The following is a 12,449-nucleotide window of genomic DNA, read 5'->3' as shown; positions in this document are numbered from 1 at the left end:
GGTCTCCTAGAAGGTAGGAGCCATGTTAGAAGAGCAGTGTAGAATTCCGTGGGAGGCCATCATCAGCTTGGTGACCATGTTTCCCAATAGACAGGGGATCCCTAGGCTTTGTAACCATATCTACATCACAAGTGGGAAATATCTGATGATTCTTCATGCAGACTTATGCTATATCTCCTTATCAAAGTAAGGATACCACTGGGTATGTGTTTTTCTCTCTCCACCATGCTGGAAACTACTGGTCTCTTGACCATTGCTGTTGGTTCATAAACTGGCTCCCATACACAAAGAGCAAGAAGAGACAAAGGAAAGGGGCAGGCCACTCAAGATGGGTAGGTGGCAGGTTTAATAAGCAAGGGACTTCCTTATGAGATTTGTCTTTGTGGCCACAAGATAAGTACCTATCTGCGAAATCTTTTTTTTTTTCCCCCATCGGCCAAATCTTAAAAGTTTATATAGAGGCCTTAACTGGGTTCAGCCAGATATACTGTCCAGATAGGCCCAACAATACTTTACTCTCTCAGGGCTGTTTACATGGAACAGCTCTCACTGTGGGAATGGTGGGAAGAATGTACGTTCCAGGGACAGAAGCGTGGATAAGGATTGCCTAAATGCCCCCAGCCAACTCACAGGTTAACTGGCGGTTACATGCTCTCAATGGCCTCCTCCAAGAATTGCTCAAGGCCTAAAGGAAGAAGACAGTTCCAGGGTGGGGCTGAAGACTTAAGAGTGAACAATGCCCCGCTTCATCAGTCAGAGGGCTCCATCCCGGATCTGTTTGGTCTTCATGCCGTAGATGATGGGGTTGAGCATGGGTGGTACAACAAGGTAGAGGTCAGCCAGGAGGATGTAGAGGTGCCGGGGTACATGCTGGCCAAAGCACTGTGTGTAGAATGAAAAGAGTCCTGGTGTATAGAAGAGAAGGATGACACCAAGGTGGGAGCCACAAGTGCCAAATGTCTTAGCCCTTGCCTCTTTGGAGGAAAGGCCTAACACAGACCGGATAATGAGTGTGTAGGAAACAGCGATGCAAATGGAGTCTGTGCCCACTACCAGCGTGGCAGCAGTGATGCCATAGATGTTGTTTGGCCGTGTGCCCCCACAAGCCAGCTTCACCATAGCCATGTGCTCACAGTAGGAGTGGGCCACCACTCGGCTACAGTAGCTCAGCCTTGCCAGTAAGCAGCTGAGTGGGGTCATGAGCCCCAAGCCACGAAATACGGCAGCAGCTGCCAGCTTGCCCACAGCCTCTGGGGGCAACAGTGACCCATAGTGCAGTGGCCAGCAGATGGCCGAGTAGCGGTCAAAGGCCATTGCTAGCAGGATACCAGATTCGACAGCTGAAAAGCCATGGATAAAGAACATCTGGGTAGCACAGGCCCCAAAGTTGATCTCAGTAGCATTTGTCCAAAAAAGCGCAAGGAGCTTGGACACAGTAGAAGTGCAGAGTACCAGGTCAATGATGGACAACATGCTTAGGAACAGGTACATGGCCTGGTGCAGGGCAGGCTCTGATCGTACCACCAGTAGCACTGCCATGTTGCCAAGTACTGCCAGGGCATACATGGAGCAGAAGGGAAATGCAATCCAAAAGTGGGATGCCTCCAGGCCAGGAATTCCCATGAGCAGAAAAGAGTTTGGGTTCTGATGGCTGTGGTTTGTGAACTGCATGGTCAGGTCCAGGTAGGGTGGGTAGAGAAGACCTTACTACCCTGCTCTGAGCCCCAGGAAGCCCTGAGAGACGAAGCCACTGGGATTCATTCTTATTTTGTGGCTGAAATGAAGTGGGCAGCAGAAAATATTTGAGTTAGATCTCATGAGAAATATCCAGGATAAGAAGGTTGTAGAGCACTGGGAAGTGATGCAAGGCATGAGGTGAAGTTATCATTACCAGGGATTAAAGGAGTCCTTTCCACTTGTGCCTGATTCAATAATGTCTAGGCTGGGACTGCAGGGTGAGTGGCATGGCTATAGAACTCACTCTATGGTGAAGGTTAGTGACTAGAGAATCTTACCAGTCTTCCATCTCTCTGTGAATCCTATTCTGTCTAAATGCTCGTTTCTTTCTGATCCATCTGCCTATGTGACAATAAAAGGGTGACGTAATGATGAAAGGCCAGGCAGATTGGATGGAAGACTCAAATGTAGTTACTTTTTAAGATGGGAAGATCAGGATGAGAAGTAATAGAAAGTGGGGGATATTTGATGGGTTTTTCAGGGCACTGAGCCCATGGTTACTCATGGATGAGGCTCAGAACCTGGCTTCTGACTCAGAACAACCACCATATGGTGAGGGCCTGAGTCTCTTACAGCCTGCTAAAGCCATAACATTGCCTGGCTCATGTTAGTACTAGGATCCTGTGGTTGTTGTAGGTATCTGTAATGGATACTGGTAGAAATAGTAAGATCATGCAGAATTGGTCAGTGGCAGAGGTCAGGCTAATTTGGCCATCATATGTGATCTGATAAAGTTATTGAGGGATGAAAACATAGTCTCATAAAAAATCGAAGGTACATAAAGACGGTATAAGTGACTTTTAATCACTGGGGACACAACTGTTAACTGTAAGCAAATGTTAACTATGTCCACTGTGTATCTTTGCCTATTATCCACACTTTCCATGTCCCCTGATCTTCCCTTACCTATGTGTACCTTCTCATTACTCTCTTATCCACTAGCCAGCCAGTAACTGATAATTTGAGAAGGAATTTGATTAAATAATAAAGTCAGGAAGGGGACAGTAGAGGGACAGGAGTATGAAAAGGAAAGTTGAGAACAAGAACTAGGAATAGACATAGGAGAGAGAAAGAGTATCTCTCTCACACTGATTTCTAATATAATGGGATTTGACTGTGTTCTGGTTGCTAGGTGGGACAGAGTGGAACTAACTGAAACCTCTGGAGATAGCCCATTTATATCCCCAACATTAAGCTGCAATGCTCTTTACAATCCCTTATATCAGCTATCCATACCCAGAAAAAAGAGGCAAGAAGAGAAAGTAAGCTCTTCTAATGTGGTCTGGGTGAAGGAACCCTGGACCAGTATGCCATCCCAGTGCCAACTGCGGCTTTCACTGTGATACTGAGACAGTCATCTTGTCCCTTTATGTCTCATCATCCCTTCTTCCATGTGTTTCCTATTTTTTTCTTTGGTACTATTTCCTCTCCCTGAATTTCTATCATTCAGCTTGGGATCAAGTATATCCAAAGGGTATTTCAGTTTTGGTGGTGGCTGAAGGGTCAGGGACAGAGAACAATCTGGGTGGGCAGTCCTTGTAAAATGGTATATGTAAACCTGTTCTGGTCTATGAATGAGCACATTATGTGCTTAGTTCAGCATGTAACTGTGAGTCTATATATGTTGCTGAATAAAATGCATGAACAAGGCTGTACTCAGAAGACACAGGTACATTTAGTTAAGACACTGTTTTGGAGTGTCCATACTTTAAGGCCCTTTCTTTGGTGTGGAGAAAATTTAGAGCTGAATAATCCAGACATAAATGGGACAGCCTTGTTTTTCCCCTTTTTCCTTCTTCCACTCAGCCTTGTAATAATTGAATCAGTTCCCTCAACCCGAATTGCCTCTCAAAGAATGTTCATTCTATCTTTGAAGTTACATAGCGCAATGACTGCCTGCTCCCCTTGCCTCAGACCCATTTGCACAGATAAAGAAGATGAAGTTGGAAAAGCACATGTTGAACACAGTGTGCCCAGATTCTAAGAGAGATCAAGGTGAAAGTCTTGGGGGTCATCACTTCCTGTCTTCAATAATATTTGAGTTAGATCACATAAAAAATGTCCAGGATAAGACTGTAGGTTACTGGGAGTGACACAAGGCAGGAGATGGATTACCATTGCCAGCATTCAAAGGAGCTTTTGCCACTTCTGATTCAATGATCCCTAGGCTGTGGGCTGGGAGTTGAGTGGCATGGCTCCCAAGCCTTCTCCATGTTGGAGGTGAGTGGCTAGAGACTCTTACAACTTTTTCTCTCTACCTGTGAATGCTCTTCTGCCTTACTGTAATTTTCTTCTGATTCATCTATCTCCAGAGGTACGGCAAGGAGAGACTCCGAGACCCTTCCATATAACTCACCCAGAATAATTCTACTTTCTGTCTCTCCCATTGTTCTGAATTGTCTTAGCATTTTGTATTAAAAAAGGCTTTACCTAAAATACGTTAGAACAGGAGCTCAAGTACAGCAACAAAGCTGCCTCCTGAGGAAAGGAACAAGTTGTTCATTGCTGGAAGTGCTTATGACTATGTGGAAGACTACTTGCCAAGGATGTGATTTTTATTAGTGGAAGAGTTAAGAGCAGCCCACTTCAAATCTCAGCTCTCCTTTTTAAATTATGTTTTGTTAGTCACCACACAGTACATCATCAGTTTTTGATGTAGTGTTTCATGACTCATTGTTTGCATATAACATCCATTGCTCAATGCAAATCTCAGCTCTCCTAACTTACCAACTGTGTGGTCACAGTCAAGTCACCCAACCTTTGTCAAACTGCTTCCTCATCTGCGACCTGGAGAGGTTGATTCCTACTTCAGAGGTTACTGTGAGGAGTCCTGATAGAGGACATTCATCTGAAGAGCACTATATGGTGCACAGCAGTGATCAAGAAGTGTGATTTATTTGTAAGTCCCTTTTATCTGAAGCAAAGACCACCTCAGTGAGAAAATGATCTTCGTGCAGCCAGGTCTTTGGTCTGCTATTAGTGTGCATATTATGGGGTTGAATACACAGACAGACTTACCAAGTCTGGGGCAGGGAGTGGTAGTGAAGTCTCAGGTCCTGTAGGGATCAGTGTGTGGGGAGCAAAAAGGCTGGAATATTTATCCTATTAAGGCCCTAACTGAGAGTAAAAATTCCCTAGGGATGAAAACATTTAAAAAGACCTTTGGGTTTCAGAAAGAAGCAGAAAATTGAAGTTAGGATATTTAGCTAAGGGAGAGGGGAAAAAGGGTAATACATATTTATCCTGAAAGCTTGGAGTAGCTAGGAAAGGGGTGGACAGACACCTGCACACGAATAATACAAAAGGCTTTCTGGCATAGGAACACAGTTTGAGAAATTTCACTTTTTCTCCTGGCCCCTTCCATGTGTTCTAGATATTTACCTCTCAATGTTTCTTTTGGTTAAACTACTTAGCTTCTCTGTCAGTTTTCACTGCAAAATGGAGAGGCAATGAATATTAAATGAGATGACATATGCAAGACTTATTTTGCCTGGTCTGGGCCAAACACTTGGTAAAAAATTATTTCATTATCTAACACAATGATCATTGACTGAGCATCTACTATATGGAAAGAATTATGCTAGATGTGAGGGCATAGAGTTGAAGGATCATACCTTTTTGTTCATAGTCTGGTTTGGGATGGACAGACATAAAAAATTAGTTATAATTTAATGAGACCTATAGATATAAAAAAAGATGCAGGCTCATTCAGCAGTAAACAATTAGTGCTGTAAAGCTGAGTCAAATATTCAGATGTAGAAGGTAGGCTTGGAGGAAGGTGCACATGAAGGAGAGAGGCAGCAGGTGTAAAACATGGCACACAAAGGATAATAGGCATTTTCTGGCAACCAGTGAAGCCCAGTTCAAAGTTAACATTTTTAAAAATTTTATTTGACTATAGTTGCCACACAACGTTACATTAATTTCAGGTGTACAACATAGTATTTCAACATCTCTATACATTATGCTATGCTCAACACAAGTACCATCTTTCAACACACAGCACTATTACAATATCATTGACTATATTCCCTATGCTCTGCTTTATTCCTGTGACTTATTTAAGCCTGAATCTCCCACTCCCCTTCATCCATTTTGTCCGTCCCCACACCCCAACCCAATAGAACAGAGAACCCAGAAATGAACTCTTGCCTACATGACCAATTAATCTACAAAGGAGACAAGAATGTACAATGGGGAAAAGACAGTCTCTTCAATAAATGGTGCTGGAAAAACTGGACAGCAACATGCAAAGGAATGAAACTGGATTGCTTTCTAACACTAGACGCACAAAAAACGTCAAAATGGTTTGAATACCTAAATCTAAGACTTGAAATGGTAAAAATCCTAGAAGAGAACACAGGCAGTAATTTCTTTGACATTGAGTGTCAATGTCAAAGGAGAAGGGAAAAGACAAGGGAAACAAAAGAAAAAATAAAATATTGAGACTACCTCAAAATAAACTTTTGCACAGTGAAAGAAATCATTATAAAAACAAAAAGCAACATACTAAATAGGAGAAGATATTTGCAAATGACATATCCAATAATATACAAATAATGAATCATGGAACACTACATCAAAAACTAATGATGTACTGTACGGTGACTAACATAAAAATTTTTTTTCATAGACATTCTTAACTTTTTTATTATTGAAGTTATTGTGGAAAAGTTAACTTTGAATCCAAAACAAGAATTGAATGTGGTAATACAACATTGTGTATGGATGTGTGTGTGTGTGTGTAAATGTGTGTATATGTATATGTACATATACAAGGGAGAAGACATTAAGATATTAATAGATAGTGTGTTTTCAGGGAATCATGAGCATAAAATTTTAAAAGGGGGTTAATTTCCAAAATATATGAAGAAATTATACAACACCAAAAAAAATTCAATTAAAAAATGGGCCAAGAAACTGAGTAAGTATTTTTTTAAAGAAGAAATATAGATGGCCAGACACATGGAAATATGCTCATCATCACTAATCAGGAAAATGCAAATCAAAGATAATCTGAGCTGTAGTGAGTATCCTTTCTTTCCTTTCATCCTCACAACACTTTATCAAATGCTATTGTGTGTGATACTGTCACTTTAAATTTTATTGGTGTAACCTTAGTCAAATAACAGCTCTTAGCCTCTTGTTCCCCATTTGTAAAAATGGGTAGGGTTATCATGAGATAGTACATATAAGAGGTTTAATACAGTTCATGTGACATGAAAAATCTTTACTGATTATTGTTGGTATGATCATTACATTATTATCTTTCAGTCATCTTCCTACACAGTGGGTTTTGTGAAGGCAGATACCAGGGTGAATTAGTCTTTGATAGTACTCAAAAGAAGATAGCAATGATGTAGGGTATAGAGAGAACACTGTTGAATGAACAGATGGGATTCTAATTAAATGTAGGGCAGGCAGACATGAAGCTTGACTTCAGACAATAAGTCAACAAACCTACTGATGAATCAATTTTTTTCTGACATTGTCTTAGAGATACAAAGACTAGAAAAGATTCTTGCAAATGCAAATCAAAACTACAAAGATATCACCTCACACCTGTCAGAATGGTTAAAATTAACCACACAAGAAACAACAGGTGTTGGCAAGGATGTGGAGAAAGGCAAACCCTCCTACATTGTTGGTGGGAATGCAAGCTGGTGCAGCCACTCTGGAAAACAGTATGGAGGTTCCTCAAAAAGTTGAAAATAGAGCTATCCTATGACCTAGCAATTGCACTATTGGGTATTTACCCTAAAGATACAAATGTAGTGATCTGAAGGGCACAGGACTTGAATAGATATTTCTCCAAAGAAGATATACTAATGGCCAGTTAGCTCAAGAAAAGGTGCTCAACCTCACTAATTAGGGGAAAGCAAATAAAAACACCATGAGGTGCTACTTCATATCCATTAGGATGGTTATTATCAAAAAACAGACAATACTAAGTGTTAATGAGGTGTTGAAATAGGAATCCTGTACCTTGTTGATGGGAATGCAAAATTGTACAGCTGGTGTGGAAAATGGGATGGTAGGTAGTTCCTCATAAAATATTAAACATAAAACTACCATGATCTTTCCCTAATTCAACCTGGGTACTTCCTCTCTGACTGCTCCCAAATGAGCTTGTGAAAAATCAGGATCACCACCTGTCTCTGTCTCTGCAGTTTAACTCAGACTTCAACACAAGCTCTGTGTAGAAGGCTTGCCTAAAACCAATGTGTTCTGAAGACTCTAGGTGAAGACAATTCAGTGCTTGTTCCTGAAGGACAAGACTTAGAACATCTAATATAGACTCTGGATGTTTCTGTCAGATGAGATGGGAAGCCGGAAGTATATAGTCTCAGTAGGAGCTGTTGGGCTGTCTCATGGAGAATTAGTTCAGGTTAAATGACAGAGAAGCCCCTGTGAAAATCAAATTCCCCTCCCAGGACTATGGCAGAATAGCAGATGCTGAGACCAGTCATAGGAGGAAGGCATTACCTTTGGTATTGTTATTAATGGTTGATAGTTAACTGAGTAATAAACACATGGATGAGTATAGCTCAGTGATCTCACTGGATCCCAAATTGTGAGAGGTAGGCAGGACTAGGATAATTGTCCCCATACGTTGGATAAGGAAACAATCCAAGAAACAGAAGTTAAGTGCCTCATCAAGGTCACAGACTAGGCTTTAAACCTAGTCTCCCACTCATAACCTCAACTCACAGTTCTGTCCACAAAATGAAACAAAACTTCAAAACTCCAAACCAAATTAAAAAACAAAAACAAAAACAGATAACCTTGACCTAGTTAAAGCTGAACCCCAGCTTTCTAAGTCACAATCCAAGTACACACAGCAGGCATCCATTTGCATATTCTGAGGTGGCTCTATTTCTCAGTAGGCACTGCAGGGCAGGAAGGTGAGGGTGGAAAGAGGCCCAGTGATTGTGAAGCCAGACTACACCGTGCCCCAAGGGAGGCACTGAATGCCACAGAGTGGTGAGAGAGTAGGTTTGTAGGAAGCCAGGAGCAGGAACCCCTGAAGATCAGAGACTGGGATAGAAGTCTCTAGAGTGACCTCCAGGGAAGACACCAGGCCCATCTTGGGTCCCTTTCAGGATGTTCCTCAGGGATTGGGCCTGCTGTTTCTTTTCTTTTGGGGAAAGAGTAGGTGATTATGAGGATATAGCCAGGCCTCTCCTTTCCAACTCTCTCTTTCCCAGCCTTCTCTCACTAAGGAAAACTGTATCAGGTTTTCCTAAAACCAGCAGAAAAAGAACTGAGCCTCCAGCTGGGGGGTGAGAGCATACCAGGTTATTGGTGGCAGGGAAGACCAGGTGTACACAAAGCATAGTCAGGGAGGTAGTGTGAATGGGGTGAGGAGCAAGCAGACAGAGGAGGGGCACTTATGCTAGGTCAGCTCCTAGAGGGCTGGAACAGGGTACCTGGAGGACATAAGCAGTCATATGAGCTAGGCTGACAGAGAAAATTAGAATAACCAGGATAATGGCAGAAATCAGGCTGAAAATAGTAATGACTAGAAGGAATACCCAAAGGCTAAGTGGAGAACCACTAGGAGAAGTGTGTGTAATGTTTGAGGGGAAGAGACTAGGTTAGTATGTATGGGGAGGTGAGCTTTGGAGTGCACAGGCAGAGTCCCTTCCTCAGTACCTCTCATGCCCAAACAATTTATCCTTGTCTCAGGCATTATCTCACCTCCTGATTCTCTTGTCTTCTAGCATTCTCATCCTGTATGTCTATCGAACAGAGGACCTGCTTTCTATCCTCCTGAAGGCTTTATCTTCTACAAATTTCAGATCCTCCCATGTCGCCATTTGAAGAAATCCCTTTCTGCTTCCCAGGGCTGTGCTCCTTCTGTATGGTGCATTAGGGACCACTTCAAGAAAGCCTTAACTAAATAACCCATACCAGGTTAGTTAATCCCTTATTAGTGCCACTTGCTTTCCTCCTACTTCACATTCTGGCCTCACCACAGTCAGAGCTGATGTGATAGTCCTGGGACAAAAAGGAAAAATCTGAAATAGGGAGATGGAAGGACCAGGTCGGTTATATTTGCTTATTAAAGGCATTAGCAACAACTAGCTGTACCATTGCAGCATGGTCCTGTAAACAGAATTCTGGCATGAGGGTCAGAAGTTGTGGAATCTAGTCCTAGCTCTGCTACTTACTTCCTCCATGACCATTTGGGGACTCAGTTTCCCAATTACATCTTTCTAAAGTCCTCTCAAGTCAAAGGGGTAGCCAGTTTATAATACTGACTGAATATTTTAGGTACAGAGCCACATGCACTTTTGGGGGAGACAAAGAAACAAGTGACCCAGACTCCCTTTTGTCATTTGCTGATGTCTTGACTATGCAAACAGGAAGCATAGTACAATGACATGTAAGGACTGGATAAAACACTTATACCAAGCAGGTTAAGAGTGGTGGGGTTGGAGGAGACTGGATAAACAGGGTTGGCTTGTGAACAGAATTAGAGCTAGGTTTCATTTAAACTTGGAAAGAAGGAAGCTTGATGAATTATTAAGGCATTTAAACAGAATAGGCAAGCTGTGAGAATGAGGTATATGGGCAAATAAACCTGAGGGCCAGATATGGGCAACAGGAGCATACAGAAAGTAAGAGACAGGGGCACTCAGGGAAGAGGAGGGACCTGTTTGAAATCTGACCTACATAACTAAAATTGGTGAGGATTTCACAGAATTTCTATCTGTGGATGTGCTCAAAACTGGGTGATACTCAGTAAATTTCAATTCGAATTAGATGGTAGTATATAATACACTAGTAGGAGAGGAGAAACTTTCTCCAGAGAGTCATTCATACATTTATTTAAATAGCACTTATTGATTATCAATAATGTTTAGTAGAGTCTGTGAATATAGAAATAAGTCACAGCCTTTGTATTAGCAGTACTCACTCAAATGGACAGACATTTGCACTGGCAACAAGGATCATACTCTCCTTATGTTATTTAATTCAGGGTATTAATGAGTCCTCATTGACAACACTGAGAAAAATCTGCCTGGAGGAGTCTGAGAAGACTTTACTAAGAAGGTGGCAGGATCTTGGCCAGGTATGGAAAGGGGCAGAGGAAAGCATTCCAGATAAATAGTATGAGCTTTAAGCATGCTTTTCAGGAAGTGACAGATAATCCAGTGTGGCTGAAACCTGGATGAATGTTTTAGGGAATGGTGAAGAAGTGAGGTTAGTAATTTAGGCAGGAACAAATTAATAAGTATGTTGAGTAGTTTTTAATTTTCCTTGTAGCAGTAAGTTCTTATAAGAGTTTTCAGTAGGGATAGAACACGTAGTCTGTCACATCGTAGTGGTAGATTGAGTAGGGGTAGAAGACTGAAGAGGAGGTTTTCTATTCAGATATAATTAATTTGGTGTTATTTTAGTTTCAGGTCTACAGCAGAATGATTCAATAATTCTATACATTACTCAGCACTCATAAGTGTACTCCTAATCCCCTTTACTCTTCCCATCTCCCCACCCACCTACCTTCTGGCAACCACCAGTCTGTTCTCTGCCTTTAAGACTTTGTTTGTTTTGTTTCTTAAATTCCATATATGAGTGAAATCACATGATATGTGTCTTTCAGACTTATTTCACTCAGCATTGTACTTTCTAGGTCCATTCATGTTATTGCAAATGGCAAGATATCATTATTTATGGCTGAGAAATATTCCATATATTGTGTGGTATATGTGTACATATCACATCTTCTTTACCTATTCATCTATGGATGGACATTTGGGTTGCTTCCATGTCTTGGCTACTGTAAATAATCTTGCAATAAACTAGGGCTGCATATCTCTTTGAATTAGTGTTTTCATTTTCTTCCAGTGAATATCCAGTAGTGGAATTACTGGGTTTTATGGTAATTCTAATTTTTTAAGGAACTTCCACAGTTTTCCAGAGTGGCTGTACCAACTTGTATTCAAGCAACAGTAAACAAGGTTTCCTTTTTTTCCACATTTTCACTAATATTTGTGTGTTTCTTCTTAATTTTAGCCACTATGACAAGTATAAAGGGGTAGCTCATCCTGGTTTTTTTTTTATATAATTTTATTTTTTCAGTGTTCCAAGATTCATTAGCCATCAGGGAGATTCAAATCATCCTAGTTTTTATTCACATTTCTCTGGTGAATAGATGTTCAACATCACCAATCATGTGTCTGTTGATCATCTGTAGGTCTTTGGAAAAATGTCTATTCAGGTCTATCCTGAATAGGAAAAATGTCTATCCATGTTTTAATCAGATTGCTTTTTTTTTTTTTTAAGATTTTGTTTATTTACTTGACAGACAGAGATCACAAGTAGGCAGAGAGGCAGGCAGAGAGAGGAGGAAGCAGGCTCCCTGCTGAGCAGAGAGCCTGATGCAGGGCTCGATCCCAGGACCCTGGGATTATGACCCGAGCCGAAGGCAGAGGCTTAGCCCACTGAGCCACACAGGAGCCCCCTGATTCAGTACTCCCATTCAGTAGCTTGCCTTTTTCTGTTGATAGTTTCCTTCACTGTGCAAAAGCTTTTCATTTTGGTGTGGTCCCAATGGTTTAATTTTGCTTTTGTCTCCCTTGCCAGGGGAGAGCTATTTGGTTCTACAGATCTATGTGTCTATTTTTGTGCCAGTACCATATTGTTTTGGTTACTACAGCTTTGTAGAATATCTTGAAATCTAGGATTGTGATACCTCAATTGCA

At 41.4% G+C, this 12,449-nt stretch overlaps 1 protein-coding gene across 1 annotated transcript; it reads right to left on the bottom strand.

Moving 5' to 3' along the window:
* Positions 1-703: 703 nt before the first annotated feature.
* LOC111159351 (putative olfactory receptor 52P1) lies at positions 704-1,671 on the bottom strand. The gene has a single exon (XM_022521748.1). The coding sequence runs from the start codon at positions 1,669-1,671 to the stop codon at positions 754-756; it is 918 nt and encodes a 305-aa protein (XP_022377456.1). The 3' UTR covers positions 704-753.
* Between the last annotated feature and the right edge of the window lie 10,778 nt (positions 1,672-12,449).

The sequence above is a fragment of the Enhydra lutris genome, unplaced genomic scaffold, assembly GCF_002288905.1.
Source record: "Enhydra lutris kenyoni isolate GAN:26980312 unplaced genomic scaffold, ASM228890v2 scaffoldscaffold68, whole genome shotgun sequence".
In the NCBI taxonomy this organism is placed as follows: domain Eukaryota; kingdom Metazoa; phylum Chordata; class Mammalia; order Carnivora; family Mustelidae; genus Enhydra; species Enhydra lutris.
Note: the sequence above shows the minus strand (reverse complement) of the source record. Positions and strands in the feature narration are given on the sequence as shown.